The sequence below is a fragment of the Hippopotamus amphibius genome, chromosome 14 (genome assembly GCF_030028045.1).
Source record: "Hippopotamus amphibius kiboko isolate mHipAmp2 chromosome 14, mHipAmp2.hap2, whole genome shotgun sequence".
Taxonomy (NCBI): domain Eukaryota; kingdom Metazoa; phylum Chordata; class Mammalia; order Artiodactyla; family Hippopotamidae; genus Hippopotamus; species Hippopotamus amphibius.
The window spans coordinates 60,281,636-60,305,225 of record NC_080199.1 but is presented as its reverse complement, the minus strand read 5'-3'; the positions used below and the strand labels follow the sequence as shown (position 1 = coordinate 60,305,225).

Genomic DNA, 23,590 nt, shown 5'->3' with positions numbered 1-23,590 from the left:
TAGGTGAACGGGAAAAATCGGGGAGGTGTGGGGGGAGGGGACTTGAAATCATGCCCCGGTTCCTAAAAAACTTCATCAGGTTACGCATAAACATGTTCCCACGTTAAGCGGGGCCAGACCTCATATTCAACTCAAGCCTGGGCCTTACCCTGCGCCCCCTGGGAACAGTCTGGGCCAGCGCGGCTTGTGGGTCTTTGACACACGACGGACCCGCGTCAGCAAAAGCACGAGCAGGACGTAAAGCGCCTCGGGGAAGAGTGAGGTGAGGGAGGGGGCGGGGACAGTGGGGGCGGAGCCGTAGGGGCGGGGCCGGGGAGGGGCGGGGCTGAGGAGAAAGACCCCCCGAGGTACGACCCCAAAGTGGGCGGGCCCTGCAGGGGCGGGGCCGAGGCTGGGGCTCTGGCGGCCATGTTGAGGCCCCGCCTTTCCCTTACGGCTGCAGCTCCTCTTCCCCAAGGCGCCGGAGGTAAGAGTAGATCTGGACAGAGGCCCGGATGTTCTCGGCCGCCCTCCTGGGTCTCGTGCTGCACCGCTGACGCTGCGGGACGTGGTCGGGGCGGACGGTGAGGCCTGCGGCGAGTCGCATGGGTGCGACCGCGAAGAACGCGGCCCCGGGCCCCGAGCGCCAGGAGCGGTGGCAGGAGGCCGAGGGAGGGGCGCCGAGCCGAAGACTTTGTCCCGAATCCCTTTTCCTCCCTAGACTTGCGAGAATGCGTCACCCAGGGCGCTGGGGCGTGCGGTCTCTGAGGGCAGCTGCCGGTTTTTCGCGTCCTCACTGCGTTTTGGCAGCTGTTCCTGCCTGAAGTGGATGTGTACCCCGCGCGTGGAGGAGGCGGACCCCAAAGCGTTCGCAGCCTCTGGGGGCCGGGCCCCGCGGGAGCCCGCTTCTCCGCACGCACCAGCCGGCGCTTTGGGAGGCTGACAGTGTTGTAAACACGCTGTCAGTTGTGTAGGAGTCTGGAGGTCATCTCTCACGAGGTCGTCGGGGCGATGGCATTTGCACGGACGTTGCAGGGCCTTCGAGGTTGCAGGAATAATAATAACTAACATTTGTGTGCGTATCATGGCCAGCAGTGTTCTAAGTACGTGAATTAATTCACTTAGTCCCGGAAACAGCCCTATCAAACCGATCCTATTAAGGTCCTTATTTTACAGATGGGGAAATGAGACCGAGAGAGATGACGTAGTTTGCCCAAAGTCACACCTATTACCAGGGTACTGCCATGTAATAGTACGTGGTGAAGCCAGAAGTTGAACTTGGAGGACCTGGCTCCACAACTTGCTCTAAAACCATTGTACTGCTGCACCCAGTAGAAACATCCAGGCTGTGCTAGAATTGTACGTAATTGAGTTTGCCTAAATTAAGATAATAGAAAACAAGGCCAGAAAAATAGTGTGGGACCATTGAAGACAATATTGAGAACTAAGTTAAGGTGCTTGGAGTTCACGGATGCTATTTTTTTCTCCAGGGTGGATTCAAGATTCACCTATAGGCAACCCGTGTGCATTTTTATGAAGGAAAAGAAATTATGCTTAGTACACGGTTAGTAATGTGACCAAAGTATATATGGAGTTCTGTTCATCCTTTTGGTCAATTCATAGTTTCAATTTTGTGAAGTTTTAATGGCATCAAGCTTTATAAAAAAGTCGCATAATTATGGACACTATCTTCCATTCCAGTGACTTACTGGTTTTCAACTACTGGCCTGAGAGCGCAGTAGGATTAGCTCTTGGCACCTGTAGCAGCATCCTGGAAGTGGACAAGCATTTCTCATCTGCTAGTTAATATGGGCACACTAACCATGTTTTTAAATTGGCAGTATGCTTAACGCTACTGAACTATACACTTAGAAGTGGTTAAGACAGTAAACTTTATGTTATGTGTTTTTAATCACAGTTTTTAAAATAAAATTAAAAATAAATTTAAAAGGCTGATAATTCCAGGTAGACCATGTTAGGCCTGAAGATGTGTCCTGGATAAGGATCTGTTGAGCTGTAAATTAAATGGATTAAAGCCCTAGGCCTCCACGCAGGATTGATTTCAGTGAGATATACAAGAAGGAAACAAAGTAGAAAGCTAAATTTTAATTACTTGTGTGTAATTAGGATGGTGGTAGTGGGAATTCAAAGAAGGGGTAACTTTAAGACATTTCACATGTAGATTGGGCAAGACAGGCATAGATGAAAAGAGAAGCAATAAAGAAATAGAAATAGAAAATAATAAATAATAATAATAGATAATAAAAGAATATAGAAAATAAAAGAAATAGAAAAACTTGGTTTGAAGGTAGAAGATAGAAGCTTAACTTTAGATGTGTTGAGTTTTACTAACCAGTGGCACATCCTGTGAGAAGGGTCCAGCAAGAAATTTAAATTCTGGCACCAATGCTTGAGAATGATTGAGTCAAGAGAGGCAGATTTATGTTCTTCCACCCCCAAAATATAGCTGAAACTTAGGGAATGGAATCCCGTTTTTTTCAGTGAGAAGAAGATGTGAACCAAGATGTGATGGTCAGCAGTTCCATAATCGGTTGATGTTGGGAAGACCTGTGTAGGTCATTAAGAGCCAGTGGGGTGGGATACATTGCACATGGAGAAATGGATCACAGTCCATGAGAGAATGAGAAGGAAACCCCAGGTAGAGATGGATAGAAAACTTCTGAGGCTCCTGGGAAGAAGGAAAGAATGGGTAAAATACAAAGAACACAGATTTTTGGAGATAAATAACATTTAGCTTCAATAAGTAAATGGAAGAAAAGATTTCACAATTTGGCCTTCTGGGGAAATGGATGCTTTGTGAATAAAGATGACTTGAGTAGTTTTTACCTAATTTGCTTCCCATGTACCATGCAGTGAAAGAACCTTTGTTCTATGAAGAATATTGATGTGCATTTCATTGACCTTGTAGGAAAACTAGCACTGTGAAAATTTTTTTTTACTTTTGTTTGAGGTCTTTCTGGGGGGAAAGGTTGGGTTTTGGGGGTTTTTTATTATTCTACTCTGTAACTTCATTTCTCCCCCAAAATCTGTTCTAGAAGCGAAGTGAAACATCTGTCAGACAAATGACACTTGGTGCACACGATTACGTACATTTCTGTTTGTTTATTTCTGTGTATCAGTAACTTTACCATCATTCATAAGCCCAGTCAGTTTTCTCACTTCATCCTTTTTAGCCAGTCAGCCCAGTAGTCCTTAAGCCCTCATCTTTTCCCTTCTTTATCCTCCCTACATTGCAAGTCTGATCTACAGCTCTTAGCCTACAAGTTTTAGTCTAGGCTTCTTTTGATCTTTCTCTGCTTTTCTACTCTCCACTCCTGTTTTCTTCACTCTCAGCAGTTGACGTATCTCATACTCTCAAATTACAATTTAAAACTTTTTCTATTTATTGAAAAAAATATTTCTCCATGGGAATCTCATTCCAGGAAAAGTTTTTAACCAAACACGAAGCCTTGTGGCAAAATAGGTGTTAAGGTACTTAGATTATAGGCCCAGGGAAAGTTATGGTACTGTTCCGTAAGCTGCCACAGCTAGAGTAGTCACCTACCTCACAAGAGGAAAATGTCTCTGCTGAGAATGAGACGTGTCCTATACATCTGTATAACCTTTGTTGTGAAAATGTCCCATTAATACACCATTTGGTCTTTTTTCCAGGATCATCTACCCTTTGGTGCAGACGAAAAAGCAAGTAGCAATTGGACAGGTACATTAAAGTTTTATTTTTTGTGTATTACTTTGGAAGTTGAATGAAAAATCTAGTAACTTGGTTTAAAATACGCTATCACATAGAGAAATTCTAGTGAAAAATGTAATCACCTAGTATATCATATCATATATCATAATATATCATGTCTAGTTCTTAGCTTATGCCTTTTTTATTGAGCCAAACTTTTTTCTTAATTGATAATTGAAGGTAGTTTCTAGTTAGGGTAAAAAAAGCTTTAAAAGCTTTGATTTTATTTTTAGTATTTCATTCTGCCAATTTAAAAAACAGTATTTTAACTTTTTTCTCTGGCCAAATGGAAGGTGTTTGATTTTGAATTTTAATTAAAGAACATTCAAAGAGTGGAAGAAATAGACTAATTACAGGTTACTAAAATAGATGAATAACAAAGTGTAAAAACAATAGAGGTAATAAGCTAATTTTAAAAACTTTCAGATAATTGGTAGTTAGAAGTTAAAAATTTTATTCATTAATTCAACAAATAATTGTTAGGCACCTCTCACGTACTAGGTATATGCTCATTGTACCATGTTTTGGGAAAGCAGACATAGTCCCTGCTAGGTCTAAAAAAATAGGATTTCCTTGAAGAATAATTCAAATAAATTTTATTCCTTGGTCTCATGTGTATATATTTTAAAAGTATACATCTATCTCTGTTAATTCATTATTTAAGATAGTGTCATGAACAAGAATAGCTGAAGTTAACATTCAGTGATTCATAACATCTTATGACGCAGTTTGTTAAAAAATGGTCCTTTAAAGATTAAAAGTATAAACCTGTGAATGGAAGATAATTCTACCTTTGTGTGTAATTGTAATACCCTAATACTATAAAATTAGTCAATCTTAAAAAAGAGTATTTTAAAAACTCTCTAGGGAGGCAGGAAAGCATAGCAGCATAGTAGGGGCTCTGATGTCAGACTTTCTGGTTCACATCCCAGATTTCCAGTCCAAAGCTCAGTATTTGGATTTATTGAGATTTCCTAAAGGTAGAATTGAAACTAATCTTATTTAGAATTTCAGAAAGACATTTCCAAAATAAGCTTTCTAAGATTATGTTACATATCTTTTTAAAGTAACCTTAACACCACAACTGATCAGCGTACAGTAGAACATTTCACTGAGAAGACCACCAAGTGGTATACCTGTTCCTGGTATCTGAGGATTTTTTATGTAGTGTGTATGAGCTACTCACATGAGTGTATGAGATTTTCAGTAAGGAGGGGAAGGGACTCCATCCTTGGGAGATACAAATCAGAATCAGTCTGGTTTCTCTTTGCTCAACAGGTATTTACCATAAAGATAATGTTCCAGTTTTTTTGATTTATTATTAAAAATTAATAATGTGTGAGAAAAGAATTACCAAACTTCAGAATTTCCCTATGACAAACTGTACTTTTAGTTCACTCAGGACAGCATTTTGTTTTACTTCCTGGTTTGTTTTAAAAGGAGAAATGTTGATCTAAAAATTGTGTATCACTTTCTCTGAAACACTCTCCTAGGATGAGTAATTTGATCTCATTTAACATATAGGAAAGTGCCTGTGACACTGTTCAATAAGTGTTACCTGTTACTATTATTGAAATCATTATTGTTACATCATTTTCCTCCCATTTTAATATCAACCATAATGTCACACCATTGACTCCTTTGTTAGCGTTAACAGGTAAACTTAACAATTTTTAATCTTCTAAGCTAAAGTAATCTGTTAATAACTTATTTATATTCTACCTCATTCTAAAAAGAATTTGGGGGGTGGGATGAAGGAAAAGGACTTCCCTGGAGTTCCAGTGGTTAAGACTCTGCATGTCCACAACAGGGGGCATGGCTTGGATCCCTGGTTGGGGAACTAAGATCCCACATGCCTGCAGCACAGCCAAAAAATAAATAAATAAAAAATAAAAATAGAAAGAATTTGGGGCAGTCCACAGACATACAGACAAAAAAGCTTGTTAATAAATTAGTAATGACATACCAGAGTACTAAAGTTTTCTAAAGTGAGTATCAAGTGTAAGTGTATGTATCAAAATTAGTTTCATAATATTATTTATGAGAGAAAATTAGCATGTGAAACAAATTCAGGGTGGCAGACAGTTGTACATTTAGATAATTTATCCGAAAACTGTTTTGTTTCACATTTTTTAGGAACTAATTCTCTAGAAATTAATGAGATTAATCTTCACTCATAGGAGGAGAATGGCACTGAAGCAGATTTCCAGCAACAAGTGCTTTGGGGGATTGCAGAAAGTTTTTGAACATGATAGGTAACTACTAAGAAGATACAATTTAGATATCTCTAATTCTGCTTCCATCTATTTGATGCTTTAAATAAGCCTGTGAAAGATCACTGTTGCATGAATTACTGTTTACATGAAAAAAATACCTGTGATTTTTATCAGCTTTATTGTATCTAGTTTTGATATTGCTGATGGTGATGAACTCTTAGTGATAAAAAGTAAATTAAGGATGTGATAAATTTCAGTGCCAATGAACAAACGTAGTTTAAGAGCTTTAGAATTCATCTTTTATAAAAGGTGATTTATTATTTCATGTCTCTCTTTAGAGACAGTTTTTCTTTTAATAATTTTAGTGTTACATTGAGGATATTACATTTATTCTTTTAATTCATTCTGCTCGAAGTGACTGTGTACTATGCACAGCATAGACTCAGCATAGTTCGGTTGATATCAGTAGATCAGTATGCTAAATTGGCCTCATTCTTTCTTTAAGGGCTAAGGTATATTCCTTAAATGTTGGTGGAATCACTTATTTTGGACTTTAAATCACTTATTTTATGTTTCTGTCTTGACCTATGAGGAACAATTGATTTTTTTATTTTTTTATTTTTTGGTGACTGTTAAAATTACAGTGTTGAACTGAAATGCAAAATGAAATTTGGTATCTATTTACCACCAAAGGCAGAAACTGGAAAATGTCCTGCACTATATTGGCTGTCAGGTAAGTGTTATGCATTTGAGTTTTATAAAGGAGCTTTTTTTTCTTTTTAACTGGCTTAACTTATTCTTTAATCTTTACTTATTGGTGTGCTTTCTGAACCATTTATAAAAGACTTTAGGAGTCTGTCATAGTCTACTCTTACTTTATCCTGAGAATAGTTTCAGATCTACTGAGTTACACTTATTATACTTCTCTTTCAATTAGACCAAGAAATTTAGCAGAGACTATAAAGTTCTGGACTCAGTGACAAGAGCTTAGAAAAGTTATGTAGTTTGTACCTACCCAAGCATTTCTCAGAGACTTTACAGCTGAAATAGAACAGTGTTGTGTAAAACCAGGACACCTGTGATATGCTAATTAGAAACCACAGAAGGTAACTTCCTACAGTGTTCTCTGGAATATTTTAATTGGACTCAGATCTTTTCTGGCAGTGGTCTGGAACATCACACAAGAACACTAATGCTTCTTAATCAGAAGTGAATGTTAAAGACTCAGATGGATTGTGAGAGAGTTATTTTGAACCTCTATGCTAACTTTTCTTTCACAAGATGTTAGCACTTCATCTTTAGAAGCAAACTTATAAGAGATTCATAGAAGCCAAATTACGTCACAGGGTTCTAGTTATGTTTCTTTAAAATTGCTTCTTATAACTTTGATTTAAATCCTCCCTTATGTATGTTTCCTCAAAGATAAGCCCCAAATACCAATCTTTAAAAATGAGAATAATATTTTATTTTAAAAGGTAAAAATTAAGTGCCTTTCTAGTTTTAACTCAACAACTCATTTCTTTGATTGGAAAAAGCAAACCAGTTTTGCTGGAAGAACATTGGGTATTGACAAAAGCAACAACAAATTACGTTTTTTTTGGAAACGGTATTATGTAGCTAAAGATGCTCTTAGAAATCATATAACCTATAGAATAGGAAACTATTCAGTAGGACCAGGGAAATTATATATTACCCAAGATCACCTAAAAGAGTGAACAAGTTTTCTGATTCATGGTCCAAAGCTGTATTCATTCTTTTCTCCTGTTCTCTTTACATTTTGTTTCTGGTGAGAGTTACTGTAGTCATATCTCTTGTTAAAAGTCTAACCCATTAGGGTTGTTGTAACATTTGGTCTATGCACTATATTGCCATTCTACAGTTTGAAAAATTCTAAATTCCCAAACACATCTCATCCAAAGGATTTCAGTAATTGAAATTTTAGTGAGTAACTTTCAAAGGACAGCTCTGGGAGCATTTAACCTAAGCAGTTCTTGGATTAATACTGTTACAAATTTTATGAGAAGGGAAACTTTAGAGTCTTTTTCAGCATTATTTCTTAAAAAAACAAAAAACAAAAAAAAATTTTGTTAGCATGTTTTCCTGTGTTGTAAGAAGATTGAAGCTTATAAACCATTCACAGAATATCATGAGATAACAGTATTTTTGCTTTTTAGGTTTAACTTGCACAGAACAAAATTTTATATCAAAAGCTGGGTATCATCAGGCTGCCTCAGAACATGGCCTTGTCGTCATTGCCCCAGATACCAGCCCTCGTAAGTGTTCTTGTTCCAGAGATTCTTTGTAAATGTATAAATCTTTAAGACTAAGTTGTAAGTGGTATAATATATAAACAATACATGTTTTTGCTATTTATTAATCTTTCAGGCAACATCATGACTCTAAAATACCATGCTGTACATTTTCCTCACTGAATTTTACTCATAACCTCACTCTTAAGGGAAAGGGGGCAAGTTTTGCTATTCCCATTTTACAGATTAAGACGCTTTAAAACAGGGAGTGAGCAATTCAATAATGTATCATATTGGCACTAGTGCCAAAATACCCTACAATTCATAGGAAATAATTTTTTTTATTCCTTGGGTAAACTGTCTTGTCACATGGTAATTATCTTTTCTCATTTCTGTTAGTCATCAAATAGTCATACAGTTAAGAGAAATTACATTTAGAGAAATGAGAATATCAAATATTTGAGAATTCAATCCATCAGATAGTTGGAAATTGTTTTGTAACCCTAGAAGGGTCAGGAAATGGAATTTAAATGGTAATTAAAACTATCTGGAAGTTGAGTGGCTGGCCTTGGGAAGTAATGCGTTTCCTTTCACAGTCCATTTTATGTAAGAGTAAGCCGTGTCACAGGAAGTGTAATGTTTAATTCAGAAGAGCATCAAAAATATAAAATGCCTCGGAATAAACTTTTAAAATATGAAGATTTATTAAAAAAAAAATAAAATTTCCTATCATAAATGGAAAAATACCATGTTCCTGGATGGGTAGACTGATTATTATGAAGAGGGCATTTCCATCAAGTTACATATCACTATAATTTTATTCAAAATGCCAGTGGTTGGCTTTTTAACTGCATGCAAGTACGTACAATAAAGCTTAATTAGTTAAAAAAGAATATAAGAAAATCCCGTTGGGAGATGGGTAAATAGGGGAAACATGGTGAAATGATTCCAAAGTACATTAGGAGACATTTTCATTTCAAGGTAGCGAACTGACCACAAGCATTTGTTGCCCTTCCCTTGTGAGATCACAGTGGTACAGAGAAGTGAGGAAGTATTGGTAATGAGGAGAGTCATCAGAAAAGGAATATCAACACATTTCTGAAAGGTGAAAAGAGAGTGTAAGCCTTTTGACAGGTAAAACAGTGAGGAAGGGTATGTTCAGAATACATAGGAGGGAGCTTCCTCCATGAAGAAAGCCAGTGAATACCCCAGCCTGGAGGGCCATTCCCTCTCTTGCCTCATTGGCTAGAGCTAGTCACATGGCTCCACTCCAGAGGGCAAGGAAGTATGTGCCCCAAAAGGCAGAGAGCCCACAATGTTTGGTGAACAGCTCTAATGCAGATGAACTTTCAGGTTCATTTTAAAGTGTGTTATTAAACATGCGCCATTACTATGGAGTAGGTGAAACCACAAGATTTTTCCTTAATAGGTGGCTGCAATATTAAAGGAGAAGATGAGAGCTGGGACTTTGGCAGTGGTGCTGGATTTTATGTGGATGCTACTGAAGATCCTTGGAAAACTAACTACAGAATGTACTCTTACGTAACGGAGGAGGTAATTTAATTTACATTGTAATTATTAATTGATGACTGCCCAAATTTTGATTTTGGACACAAAGTCCTTCCAGTCCTAAGAATTTTAAACCAGGGTATGCTGTTGTTGAATCTATTTGGTACATGTTTATTAATTATATTCCTAAAAATTCCAAGGTTTACTAGTGCTAGTCCTATTTTCTGCAATTTAAATGAATGACAAGTACAATTTTAAAGAGTTTCATAATTATATTGATACTTACATAGACTACCCAGGTTATACAAAGAAAATAGTATATGAAAAAACTATTTTCTGGCAGCTGGTTCATTCAGACATATTTCATAGTGATTAACCATAATCAAAAAGGATAAGTGGTAAAGCATTGCCTCTATTAATAATATTTTTATGCAGTTTATGCATTTTTCTAAATTTTATAATTTTAATTGTTAATGTGCACATCATAAAAACTCAGAAATGATAGTATAAAATTTAAATCACCCAGAATCCTGTCCCTACAAACAACAACTATATTTTGGTATATTCCAGACTTTTTTTTTTATGACTAGTTTTCATATAATTGTAAAACATTTTTATCTTGTTCATTTTTCTTAGTTGTGTAAAATAAATATTTTCTAATATTCTGATTTGTAACATAACATGGTATTCTGTCATATGCTGTGATTTACCTTTTTCTAACGGAGTCTATTTATACATTTACATAATTTGTTTTACCATAATACGTATCACTGGATTGATTATCTCTGTTTATGATTTTTTACCTGTAAAAACTTTTCCCTTAGAATAGATTCCAGGAAGTGAAATTACTAGATCAAAAGCTTAGAACATTTTAAAGTTTCTTCTATGCTTTCTCTTCTTAAAGTTGCTTTCTAAGATGTAACATATGTTTTCCAGTGATGTATTAATAATCATTGTCTATCCGACATTTTCTTTTAAACTTTAGTAGTGTAAACCATTGTAAGACTGTGATTTGAAAGTATTGATTATTTTATATGACTTTGAAAAAGTCTTAACTTATTTCTGTCATGTCTCTTGTCCCACTATTAATTCCCTCTAGCTTCCACAACTCATAAATGCCAATTTTCCAGTGGACCCCCAAAGGATGTCTATTTTTGGCCACTCCATGGGAGGCCATGGAGCTCTGATTTGTGCTTTGAAGAATCCTGGAAAATACAAAGTAAGCTTGTAGTGACAGATATTTCCCTTGAATAGTATATTAGAAACTTTCAAAGATTGAAATTAAGGTACTGTTGTTTTAGTATTGGGACTAAACTTTTCTAGTGTTAGGAACTTCAAGGGGTTGTGGGGGAAGAGTATTAGATTTGACCACACAATATATGCTACAGAATCAGGAGTATAGGAATTTTATCCCAGTGGTTTCTCATTGGTCTACTAGAGGTATTACAAAGCAATTTTCATTGCTTCTATTCAAACTATAGTTTTCTAGGGTTTTTTTTCCCCTAAAAGTTATTAATGATTAAAGTTATTGTGACAGTATGTTATCATTTACTTATATTTTTACCAGGAATATTCTTGTAAAGTTGACTTTGATTTTCCGCTGTTTTAAGTGGAAAAAACGAGTAGAAACACTGAACATAAACTTTATTTGTGCCTTCTTTAATGAAAATGTAATGTATTGCTTTACATTTTTTTAGCACTATAGTTTATAAGCTTTTTTAATAAAACATACAAGGAATGCAGTATCTTGGAGAGGTATAGACTCTAAGGCTGTAATATAGAATAAAGGAAAATTGTTCACAGGGATTTGCACCGCAAGTCAGAGTTTTTAAGCAAGTTGCAAATATCTATTCATATTCAATTCAGCAAAATATAACTTGTTTTTAAATTTTGTTTGTTTCTGAAGTCTGTGTCAGCATTTGCTCCAATTTGCAACCCAGTGCTCTGTCCTTGGGGCAAAAAAGCCTTTAGTGGATATTTGGGAACAGATCAAAGTAAATGGGAGGTAGGTACTGGATGGCTATCTTAATACTCATTCTTAAGTTTTCAAATTTGTTAAAAAGCTACACACTGCAGACAGCATATTCCTAACTTACTCGAAGGTAGGGATCCAGAGCTAAAAATAATTAAAGTGTGTACGTATAACAACAATAACAGCAAAGAACTTTTTTAAATTGTATTGAATTAGGGCAGATACTCGGGGGCTATGTTTTTTTCTGCTAATGATTAGTTTTTGTGTTTATTTTCTAAATTAACATTACAAAAAATACCCCATATTACTAAATTTAGACTTACCTCTTATTAACTATGTGCTTAATTGTGTAAGAACCACGGGGCCTGGCCTTTGTTTTGTGTGTCTATTTCAAAGTCTAGCATCTCTCAGATTTGGATTTTAAATTCTAGACTTAAAGGCCTTTAAAAATAGATATTGTGTATGTAATGTACATTTATGAGAATATTTCCAACAGCAAGATTGCTCTTTCAAGCATAGGAGCAGATGCTTCTAAATAAAAATAAAAATGGCCCTTTTTCTCTGAGACTGATTTACTCCTGTGCAAAAATGGGCTATGTGAAAACTCCACCAAGAGTTTGAGTATTTTGCAAATTAACTCCTCACCATGCGCATGTTAACAAGTAGAAAATACTTGAGTAGGAAAAACAGCTTTTTTTGTCTTACTGCTGTTTATTCAAAATCATTTACACATGGACCCCTGTTTTATTTAAGATTGGTCATTGAATTTCTGACAAATTGGAAGATTAATCTTTTAGTCATTAGATTAGAATTTTGTTTTGCTTAGGCTAAGATTTTTATTATATTAGAAGAATGCTGAAAATTATTACTATTAGTTACTTAAAGAACAGTGCATTGACAATGCTTGTGCATCAGTGTTTTGAGTCCTCACCATGTGCAGAGTTTGCGTGGAGTTTTGAGATCTTATGTCAAGAAGGTGATGACCCTTTCCTGTCCACAGGGGCCTTATGGTCTAATAAAAGATGTGAGTAAAAGACCAACTGATTGGGAGAAGTAGGGCAGAGGTAGCCTATAAAGCAATCTGTATCATTTTTCTCCAAGTGGCAGTAGATTTTACTATCTTAAGTATGCAGTGTTTAGGCTATCATTTAATTTACTCTTAGAATAGGAAGGCCATGCAGAATTATGAAATCGTAGAACTTAGAACTAGTTGGACTTTATAGGTCTCCTTCCACTGTCTGCTTTTAAGGTTAAAGAAGGCAAGTCTTAAAAAAGCACGATACTTTAGAAGGGGAAATCTTTTGGTTTTTGCTTGTCTTGATCAAGGCATAAAAGTTGTAGTTAGTGAATGTACATGAATAATCAGTAGTTAAAGATGGATGGTAAATAGAAAATTATAGCTAGTGGCAGCTCCTCAGATAATAAATTTGAGTTGTTAATATGATTCAGATTATTCAAATCAAGTCTTCCTGCAGGTTCCTGGAGATAATAGACAGTTGGTGCTGTTCAGCAGATAGCAAAAGAGAGATTTATGTCTGGAATTAGTTAAAAAGAAGGTACAAAAAATAGACTTTATTTGAAATACAGAATATTTGGAAATAGGAAAAGTTAATGGAGTTAGAAGAAATAGTCAATTTGTAAAAGGATTTACAAAGAAAAAAAATTACTGTTTTTAGAGTTGAGAGGTGATTTAAGAACCTTAAAAGTTTAGAATAGTCTATGAAGAATACTTAAGATACAGAATTCTAGCCATTGGTCTAGGACTGCTCATAAGTAGTGAAGAGGCTGTAATTGAGAATAGAATTCTGAAGGCCTTGTAAATAAAAACCAGACAAGCCAACTTAAAAGCATATTTTCAATTTAATCAGCATTAGAGCTTAAATGACTTTAAATTTCTATTCTGAAGAGTATCTTTCTGGGAACTTTCAAATTTATTTTTCATTATTTCTCGTCTTTTATAGGCTTATGATGCTACCCATCTTGTGAAGTCCTACCCAGGTTCTCAGCTGGATATACTAATTGACCAAGGAAAAGATGACCAGTTCCTTTCAGATGGACAGCTACTACCTGATAACTTTATAGCTGCCTGTACAGAAAAGAAAATCCCTGTTGTTTTCAGATTACAAGAGGCAAGTACTAGGAAACCTTAGCTTATTGTAAATTAACTATAAAGGAAATGAGATTCCATAGTACTTTCATAATTTTGTTTTAGAATTTGAAAAGCTGCCTCTAGTAAGATACTTTTTAATTATAATAAGACATTTAAAGTGAAAGCCTTCCTATTCAGTTAATGATATCTAAGGCCAAATTCCATAGAAATAGAAAAGCTTTTGGCAGTGAGAAGTATTTACAATTTTCTGTCCCACTGTAAAATCAGTAAACAACAGGAAGTTTAATGCTTGAGTAGTACTTAATCATCAACATCAGGTATATCTTTCTTTACACATGCAGCTGTTGTTGCAGTAAAGTAAAAGGACGAGCTTCCACCTTAATTACTCTCCAGTTTATGTACACATCTTAGCCTCAGAAGCTGTGTATTATTTGTCTCACACACACATGCACTTTGTTGTTTGAGTTAGATACTAATCTATTTGTTGTGCTGCTTGCTAGTTTAAGAATAGTTACTGGATTTCAGTTGGTTTGCAAATTTTCCTTGACTAAAATACTTTTGACTATTCACTACTCACCTAACTGTATGCTCATACATCTATAATTAAAGAAATTCGGTGTTTATTTTTTTAAAATTATGTATTCATAAGCTTCAGAACATAATATAAACAAAATTTTTATTTCAGCGTGAAAAGTGAACACTGAAAATTATACATGGTTGCGATTTTTAAAAACATTTTTATTCATGTTTAAGGGTAATATGTCAGGCACATTGATCTAAGACATATACTTATGATGATAAGTGTTCAAATAAAGCTAGATCAATGTGTAATGTGGTACATTTCAGTTTACAAAAGTGTTTTCACAGCATTAGCTCATTTTATCCTCATGTGACCAGATGAGAGATCATTCCTATCCTATCCATCTGTTTGGGCTTTGTTTGTGTTTTTTAATTTTTTCAACTTTTTTTTATTATGGTAAAATACCACAATACCACATAAAATTTGTCACCTTAACTATTTTTAAGTGTACATGTCAGTGGTAATAAATACATTCATAATGTTGTACAGTTGTCACCACCATTCATCTCCACAATTCTTTTCATCTTGTAAAATGGAAACTCTGTACCCATTAAACAGTAATTCCCTGTTTCTCCCTGCCCCCAGCCCTTGGCCGTCACCATTTTACTTTCTGACTTTGACTACTCTGAGGATTTCATATAAGCGGAATCATACAGTATTTGTCTTTTTGTGACTAGCTTATTTCACTTAGCATAGTCCTCTTAAGGTTCATCCATATTGTATCATGTGCTAGAATTCCCTTCCTTTCTAAGGCTGAATAATGTCATTGTATGCATATACCAAATTTTAAAATCCATTCATCTGTCAATGGACCACTTAGGTTGCTTCCAACTCTTAGCTGTTGTGAATAATGCTGCTGTAAACATGGGTGTACAAATATCTCTTTAAGATTCTGCTTTTGGTTACATACCCAGAAGTTAGAATTGCTGGATCATATGGTAATTCTATTTTTAATTTTTTGAGGAAGCTCCATACTGTTTTCCATAGCAGCTATACTACTTTACATTCCCATCAGCAGTGCACAAAGTTTCCAGTTTCTCTACATCCTCCACAACACTTCTTTTCTCTTTTTTCTTTCTTTCTTTTTTCTTTTTTTTTCTCCTGGATAGTAGCCACCCTAGTGGGTGTGAGGTAGTAATGTGATTTTGATTTATATTTCCCTAATGATTACTGATGTTGAGTGTCTTTCCATGTGCTTATTGGCCATTTGTATATCTTTTGAGAAATGTCTATTCAAGTCCTTTGCCTAGTTTTGCATTGGGTTGTTACAGAATGCTTTTTTTTTTTTTTTTTTTTTAATGTATTGGCTGTGTTGGGTCTTTGTTGCTGCAAACGGGTTTTCTCTAGTTGCTGTGAGTGGGGGCTACTCTTCATTGTGGTGCGTAGGCTCCTCATTGTAGTGGCTTCTCTTGTTGTGGAGCACGGGCCCTAGGTGCGTGGGCTTTGGTAGTTGCAGCACATGGGCTCAATAGTTGTGGCTCACGGGCTCTAGAGCACAGGTTCAATAGCTGTGGCTCACGGGCTTAGTTGCTCCATGGCATGTGGAATCTTCCCAGAGCAGGGCTCGAACCCATGTCCCCTGCATTGGCAGGAGGATTCTTAACCATTGCACCACCTAGGAAGTCCCCAGAATGCTTTTTGTGTTGAGTTTTTTGAGTTATTTATGTATTCTGGATATTAATCCCTTATCAGATAAATTATTTGCAAATATTTTTCTCCCGTTTTGTGGGTTGCCTTTTTACTCTGTTGATGTTATATTTCGATGCACAAAATATTTTCATGTTCATGAAGTCCAGTTTGACTGTGTTTTATTTTGTTGCTTGTACCTTTGGTGTCATTTCCAAGAAATCACTGCCAGGTCCATTGTCATGAAGCTTTTGTTCTATGTTTTCTTCTAAGAGTTTTATAGTTTCAGTACCTACATTTAGTCTTTAATCCAATTTGAGTTAATTTTTATATATGGTGTTAGGTAAGGATTCAGCTTCATTTTTTTGCATGTGGATTCGAGCATCGTTTGTTGAAAAAACTGTCCTTTCACCATTGAATGGCTTAGCACTCTTGTCAAAAATCATTTGACCGTATATTCCAGGGTTTATTTATGGGCTCTCTATTCTATTCCATTGGTCTGTATTTCTGTCTTTATACCAGTTACCACACTTTTTGATTACTGTAGCTTTGTAGAAAATTTTGAAATCTAGAAGCAAGAATTCTCAGGGTTTTTTCTTCTTTTTTTAAGATTGTTTTGGCTATTTGGGCTCCCTTGAGATTCCACATGAATTTTAGGATGATTTTTTCAATTGCTGCAAAAATTGTCTTTGAAACTTTGATAGGGATTGCGTTGAATGTATAGATTGCTTTGGGTAGTCTTGACACCTTAACAGACCGTGCACATGGAATGTGTTTTCATTTATTGTGTCTTTAATTTCTTTCAGCAGTGATTTATTCATTGTACAAGTAGTTCACCTCGTTGGTTAGTTCCTAAGTATTCTTTCTGATGCTGTTGTAAATAGAGTTGTTTTCATAATTTTTTTTTCAGAGTGTTTATTTTTACAATATAGAAATGCAACTGATTTTTGTGTTTGACTTTGTATCCTGCTACTTTTGCCGAATTATTAGCTCTAACAGTTCAGGGTTTTCTACATAAAAGATCATATTATTTATGGACAGAGATAATTTTACCTCTTCCTTTCCAATTTGGATGCCCTTATTTCTTTTTTTTGCGAATCACTCTAGCTAGACCTGCCAGTACTATGTTGATTAGAAGTGATAAAAGTGGGCATCCTGTCTTCTTCCTGATCTTAGAGAAAAAGCTTTTGGTATTTTACCACTAAGTATGATGTTTGCAGTAGGTTTTCATGTATAACTCCTGGCCATCTGTTTTACAGATGAGGGGACAGGCTCAGAAAAGTAACCTACTTATCTAAGGTCACACAGCTAGTTTATGGTAGAACCAGGACTGGAAGAAAGGTCATTTGATTGCAAATACTATCCTCCTGTCATCTGTCTAACCATTTCCAAGCAAGGCAAAGCAGTACTCCTGAGGAGCCTTACGTTGGAGCTAACATAAGGGAAAGTTGTGCCTGACCTGCTACTTGTCTAACTCATGCAGTAGATCTTAGCAATCTCCCTGATATCTTTTTAATCTCCTTGATATTTTTAACATGTAAACAAGACATATATCATGTGGGAAAATATGTCCAAAACCAATACACTCTGTATACCTTGTTTGTGAGTATACATCATTTAGAAATAGATTTTTTTAGATTAATTTGAGCATTTATCATCAGGATTACATGGTTTAGATCAGTAATCAACCTTGAGACATTTGAGTGTAAATATTATAATCTCTGTATATATCAATATGATATATAGTACATTTAACTATATTAACTACAGCTATAAGTGATGAAACAAAGCAGGTTTTTTCCTAATGACATTAACATCTCGGCACTAGTGGTGTTGCTGCCTCTTCTGCTCCCCTTGAGTCTATGCCAGGAAATTCCATTGTTACCACCAACAACAAAGTTTTAGCCTGCCAACAAAGACTGAAAAATCTCTAGAGTTCGTTATAAAAACAGCAGAGTTAGAACACTGATGAAATTCTTGGGGGTGGGGGTGGGGATAAGTCAACTTTTTAATTTCTAAAATGCCTATTATCCCAAGCAACTGAAAAACATAATTGTCTGTACTTAATGAAGAGTCAAGACAAAGCATTCAATTCTTTTTTAAAAAAAAAAGTGAAAAAGTATTGAAATCTTCAGTCACAATTGTTAGCTCAGGCACAATTTTCTGTTCACTTTCCTAACAGCATGGCCAGGTTAAGGATAAACTACACAGTCTGAAGCAGATTATGTTTAGGTTTGTTGTAATTGAATGAGCCACTGAATGGACATACCTGGGCAGTGGCTCCAGAGAGGCAACTTTTCAGATTTTCAAGCCCACTTCCGTTGACTTCAGATTGCCTCAGGTCTGAGGGCCTTATCACCTGCTTTCTCATTGGCTTATAAGTACAGTATATCTGTATTTCTTTATGAAATGGGAGCTGTGAAGGATTAAATAAGCTGAAAATAATAGTGGGTAATATAAATAAGTGATCTAAGGAAGAAGAAAAAAATTATTGCAATCATGTGCATGGTTTACCCAACTTCATTCATTTTCCTCTTTTTAATGGTACTAAATGCTCACAAGCTATATTTATACTCTTATCAAAAAAATTGAGAGGGAAGTGTAGTCCACAGGGATATTTATTTGGATTTTACTTCATAATTTTTCTTTTTGTATTTTCACTTCAGTGAATCTGAATTGAAAATGCACAAGATAGCAGAATTCTGATAGCTAGTATACTCAGATCACATCTTAGTCTGAAGAGGAAAGGCCTAGTATGTCTTATTATCCGTTATTGAAGTAACATAGTGAAGAAAAATTTTCAGTGACCTAATGAAACTTCCAGGAACCAACATTGAAGCAAGGCTGTAGTACCTTCTCAAGTCTCAGGCCCTTTTTGAAGATTCAGAAGTTGTGTTGGCCTCTGTGCCTGCCTGTTAGAGAAGAGTAAGAACATGGCACAGAAGTCCAACAGTGCAGGGCTCCCTCACTCATCTGCATCCCCATGCCTAGCACAGTCACCTGGCTCATAAACTCTCAGGAAGTGCTTATTGGATAAACAAATGAGCACTTTCCGGCCATCTTCTTCTTTGTACTCTGAAGAGACTTCATAACTTGGGAATTCATGTCTGAGCTTTGCTCATTGGGTCTGGAAAATATGTAGGAAAACACTGCCTGTTAGAATAAATGTTCATAGCTGCTGAAGCACTGCTTCTCTTTTTGTGAATTGAGCAAAGAATAAAAAGAACGCGTTCATTTATTTTTATACTCTAAGGGTTAGAGTTTTGCTACCAAGGATTTTTCCATTTCAAGTGTCACTAAATGAAGGTAGCCACACAAGCTGCTTAACCTACAAACCAATTCAAAGAATTTGACGAAAGGAGCCACCCTCATTTCATAATATTGATAAGCAGAACTTGAAACAAGTCAAGAATGACACAGTCAGCTCTGATTATATAAACGTCTTATATCAACCAGAATGACAATAATTCACATGTATTCTCTTGCCTTTATGTTGACGTTTTAAGAAATCTTTCTTGGTCCCTCATGACAGGCCTTTTCTGTTTTCTCATGAAGGTATACCTTCAGTTAAATATCATTACAGAAGGACATTTGCTTTGTATTTTAGATAAAGTACACTGCTATCTTGCAATACACCCCTGAGAGCTCAAAATTGTCACTTTGGTTTACTCTGGGACATCTCTAACAAAATAATAATTAATAACAATAATAATGGTGGCTACCCTCTATGTGCCTAAAATTGCAAGGCCCTGAACATACATGAAGCTACACATGAAAATACAGCATACTCAGTTGCGTTAGGATTTTGTTAACAAGTGTTTTGAGGCGTCTATTTCCTTGCATCTACACCTGTTTTCAATCAGATCCATCTTTTCATCTGTGAAAAATGGCAAGTACTACTTGGTACTATATTTCACAGGTTTTGTGGCCTAAAAATCATGGGCATATTTAACCTCTTAACAACCCAGGAATTACATTGATGAAAAATGCTTTTCTTTAACTTTCTCTATATAAGAAACTGTCCTTCAGCTCTAAATGTAACTAATTAAATGGGACTGGCCTGATCATTGAAAGATGTGAAACCAAACAATTCCAAGCCTTAATTTTGACAACATTCCTGTCAGATTCACTTCTACAGTTTGACCACTGAAAATAGAAGACAGATTGCTTTTAAGTTACTTTGATGATTTTAAACTAGAACTCTTTATTAACTGCTGTTGCCAAGATATGCATTGCATACCCCTGGAAGTAAGAGATTGAGAACATTTACTGATTCATCAAAACCTTAGGGATTGTACCTTGTTCCCTGAAACCCAGATGATATCTTTATTAGGTCTATTTTTCTTTCTTAAGTGCTTAGAAAAATTCCTTTTTCTTCCCATCGGAGACCATTCACTCGATTAAGTTACACTTTCTTAGACTATCTTTCCCAGTTTATTCTATTTTGTATTTTAATTGTGTTTTGGCAGGGTAAGTAAGGGCTGTCCCCAAAATCCAGTTTTTAACACCCTTAGATTCTTCCCACCCTATTTTTCTTGTCCTTTTCCTTTTGAAAGCTACTTATTTTGTACTCAGAGGACACCCCAAGGAAATATTGCCTCTCCATTTGCCACTGATTACCTATCACTGATTTTATTTGACCAGATTTATAGAAACAGATTTATGGGAATCTATTTCAACTCAACTACTTGGCACATTACATTTTCTCTCTGCTTCCTAGTAGTTTTCAAAAGAGCACTGACCTTCTACCCAGTTTGGTTTATTGTTGAGGGATGTCAGAGTTTAATGAATTATTCCTTTTTCCTCAGATAAAGATACAGTATGCTTTTACTGTGCAGGAGGTCAAATTCTTAACATGATTGATGGTGGCTGTGTTTAACTTCCCAGTGATAGGGCGTTCAGGCGTTCTCAGGTTCTTTCTGTTGTTTATGTGTGCTTATTTTGTATCTTAACATTCTCTTATTGGTGGTGGTGCATTTCTTTTGTGAGCTGTAACTTCTTGCTGGTGTTTCTAAGCTCTCTAAATTCTGAGTCTTTTAAGGCCTTGTTGATATGACCACATGTTTACTCTGCACATTTAATTACTGTGTTATTTCCTCTCTTTGCATATTCAGCTAGGCTATGCAGAATGTTTCATTTTTCTTCACATTTTTGCTACTCTTTTTTCAGTGAAAATGTTGAGGTACAAGTGTGGTAAGCTTTACTTTGATTATAAACCTTCCGCATATTGTGATAGTTTGATATACAAGCAAATTAAGTGACGTGAGATATATTTAATATCCCTAATATTGATTTTCTGAGTGGTAGATAAATGTCTCATCATCTCTCTATTTTGTCTTCTAGGGTTATGATCATAGCTACTACTTCATTGCAACCTTTGTTACCGATCACATCAGACATCATGCAAAATATCTGAATGCATGAAAAACTTCAGATGAGAGAATCTTCAGGATTATAAAATTATAATTAACAGAATTGCAAGGAAAAAAGATTTTAAAACATTGGATTTCATAATGCCAAAAAATACTTCATTCTGTAGTTGAATCGCCCTCTGAGTAAATATATCAAACCTGTTTCTGATTTAAAAAGTTATTTTACCAGTGTTCACATGGAAAATATTTAATACCTTTTAGCTTTTTCAGGGTCATTTGGAAATCATTGTTGTATTGACCTCAAGATACAAAACATGAATGTAATCTCATTCAAATCAGGAAACGCTAACTCTGGAACAGAGAAAGATAATTTAGCCTAAACTCACCTTTCCAGACTGTCTTCTTCCTGTTCATTGTTACATATCTAGTGTCTAGCAACTGCTTGGCTTATAGTAGTCACTGAATTGAATAACTGTTTGTTAGTTGTTGAGTAAGGAAGTAGCCTCAGAAAGGTTAAGTGAATTACCCATCATTACACAGTTATTTGTGGGAGAGCTAAGATTAGAAGTCAGATTTCCAGAACCCAGTCAATGATAGTTCCTATCCGTTGAGTCAGATAGATTTGTGGACATTGGTGTATGGACCTCTCTCAAGAGACAAGAATTAAATACTAGATTCAATCTGAAATTAGGTAAGGAAACTTGTTTCATATGTTACTATAAAAGATATTTTCCTTTAATTACATGCAGAAGTTTAGCTTGATGAGCTCGCCAAGGAAAGTAATTGGTCTCTTTGTAAATACCAGAGTGTGTTCCTTTAAGAACTTAATGAACACACTTTTAAAACATGGTAGGTGAATTCTGGTTGTTTTAAAAGAAATATATTTTTCTGTTAAAGAGCACAAAAGTTGTGCATTTAAACATTCAGTACAAGTGCATATTACATGGTAGTTGAGGAAGACGTCAGGTTCTTAAAAGTTAATAAGTGCTATGTAAATGAATTAGACTGTACTAAAATTTTTTAAATTAGTACTATTTAAATATCAGTAGTCAAGATTCAGCCCTGCAATGAGCTACACACAGACTAAGTCTAAACAGATTTGTCCTCTAATAAGGAAAATTTTTTAATTCAGAAATTTTTTGCATGTTGTTGGTAATTCCTTTATAAAGAAAAACAGTTGTGTGATCCTGTGATCTTTGTATTAGTTGAGGATTTAACCAGAGAAGCAGAACCAGTAGTAGATATGTGCATTAAGAGATTTTTTAAAAGGAATTGGCTTATGTGATTTGTGGGGGTTGGCTAAGCAAGTCAAAAATCCATGAGCCAGGCCATCAGGAAGTTCAAGAGCAGAATAGGACTCCATAGGCAGAGCCAAGGCTGTTGCCCACAGGTGGAATTTCTTCTCTCTCAGCCTGTCTCGCTTTCAAGGCCTTCTGAGAAAGTAAGGCCCACCAGATTATCCAGGATTATCTTCCTTATTTAAAGTCAGTTGATTAGGGACTTAGATCATATCCACAAAATCCCTTCATAGCAACACCTAGGTTAGTGTTTAATTGAGTAACTGGGGACTGCTACCTTGCTAAGTCAGCAGATCATTATAAGAAAATAGTTGCTTTGCCTTTTTGCAAGGTAAATGTAAAAACATTTAAATACTTAGTAAATAACTGCTAACATATAGCCAATGATAACTAGTAAAGACAAAAGCTTTCAGTTACAGTACAGAATTGACCGTTGAGGACATGTAAATTTGAACTTGCTTTTATATGCCACAAATACTGACCTGGGAAGGCGTGAATTCTTATATATACCTATAAGATGTTCCCCCACCAGAAAAAGTTCTCACAGTCTCTCACATATAATAAGGAACCACCTCAATGACTTTATAATAAACAACAAATTACCTAAAAATGAACTCTTAATACTAGTCTTATGTGCTTCTAAAAGTCACCTGACAGAAGACAGAAACAGATATTAAAGGAGGCAAAGGGGTGGACAGATTTCCTGGATCAGTGAAAGTGATGTAAAACCCTCTTTATGATCCCTTTAAGAAAGAACACAGTACAGTAAAACCACCGTTCCTAGTAGAGGCAAGCCATGAAGTGGGTGGAGGTGTATTTTTAAAAAGATAAGCCAACAGTAAAGTGGCAAAAGATTTGATTGGGTACTTCACGAAATAGGACGTAAGCATGACTAATAAATACATGAAAATGTGCTTAACTTCATAAT

The 23,590-nt window shown here is 35.7% G+C and overlaps 1 protein-coding gene across 4 annotated transcripts; it reads left to right on the top strand.

Annotated features, from left to right (window-relative positions):
- Positions 1-368: 368 nt before the first annotated feature.
- Positions 369-21,563, top strand: ESD (esterase D). Of its 4 annotated transcripts, none has more exons than XM_057707645.1 (10): positions 369-466; positions 3,652-3,700; positions 5,911-5,985; positions 6,591-6,679; positions 8,121-8,219; positions 9,625-9,749; positions 10,804-10,923; positions 11,611-11,709; positions 13,638-13,805; positions 21,336-21,563. In XM_057707645.1, exons 3-10 carry the CDS (start codon positions 5,918-5,920, stop codon positions 21,414-21,416), a joined length of 849 nt encoding a protein of 282 aa, XP_057563628.1. In that variant the 5' UTR covers positions 369-466; positions 3,652-3,700; positions 5,911-5,917; the 3' UTR covers positions 21,417-21,563. The 4 variants fall into 4 exon arrangements, with proteins under 4 accessions (XP_057563628.1, XP_057563631.1, XP_057563630.1 ...); XM_057707647.1 differs by lacking the exon at positions 369-466 and adding an exon at positions 581-1,082; XM_057707646.1 differs by lacking the exon at positions 369-466 and adding an exon at positions 1,470-1,543.
- The last annotated feature ends 2,027 nt before the right edge of the window (positions 21,564-23,590 follow it).

What these genes read in the sequence shown, in the direction of transcription:
- ESD (XM_057707645.1), top strand. Translation starts at nt 5,918, where the DNA reads ATGGCACTGAAGCAGATTTCCAGCAACAAGTGCTTTGGGGGATTGCAG. An exon ending in AAAGTTTTTGAACATGATAG is followed by an intron (nt 5,986 to 6,590) that starts GTAACTACTAAG and finishes TTAAAATTACAG; the next exon opens with TGTTGAACTGAAATGCAAAA. An exon ending in TGCACTATATTGGCTGTCAG is followed by an intron (nt 6,680 to 8,120) that starts GTAAGTGTTATG and finishes TTTGCTTTTTAG; the next exon opens with GTTTAACTTGCACAGAACAA.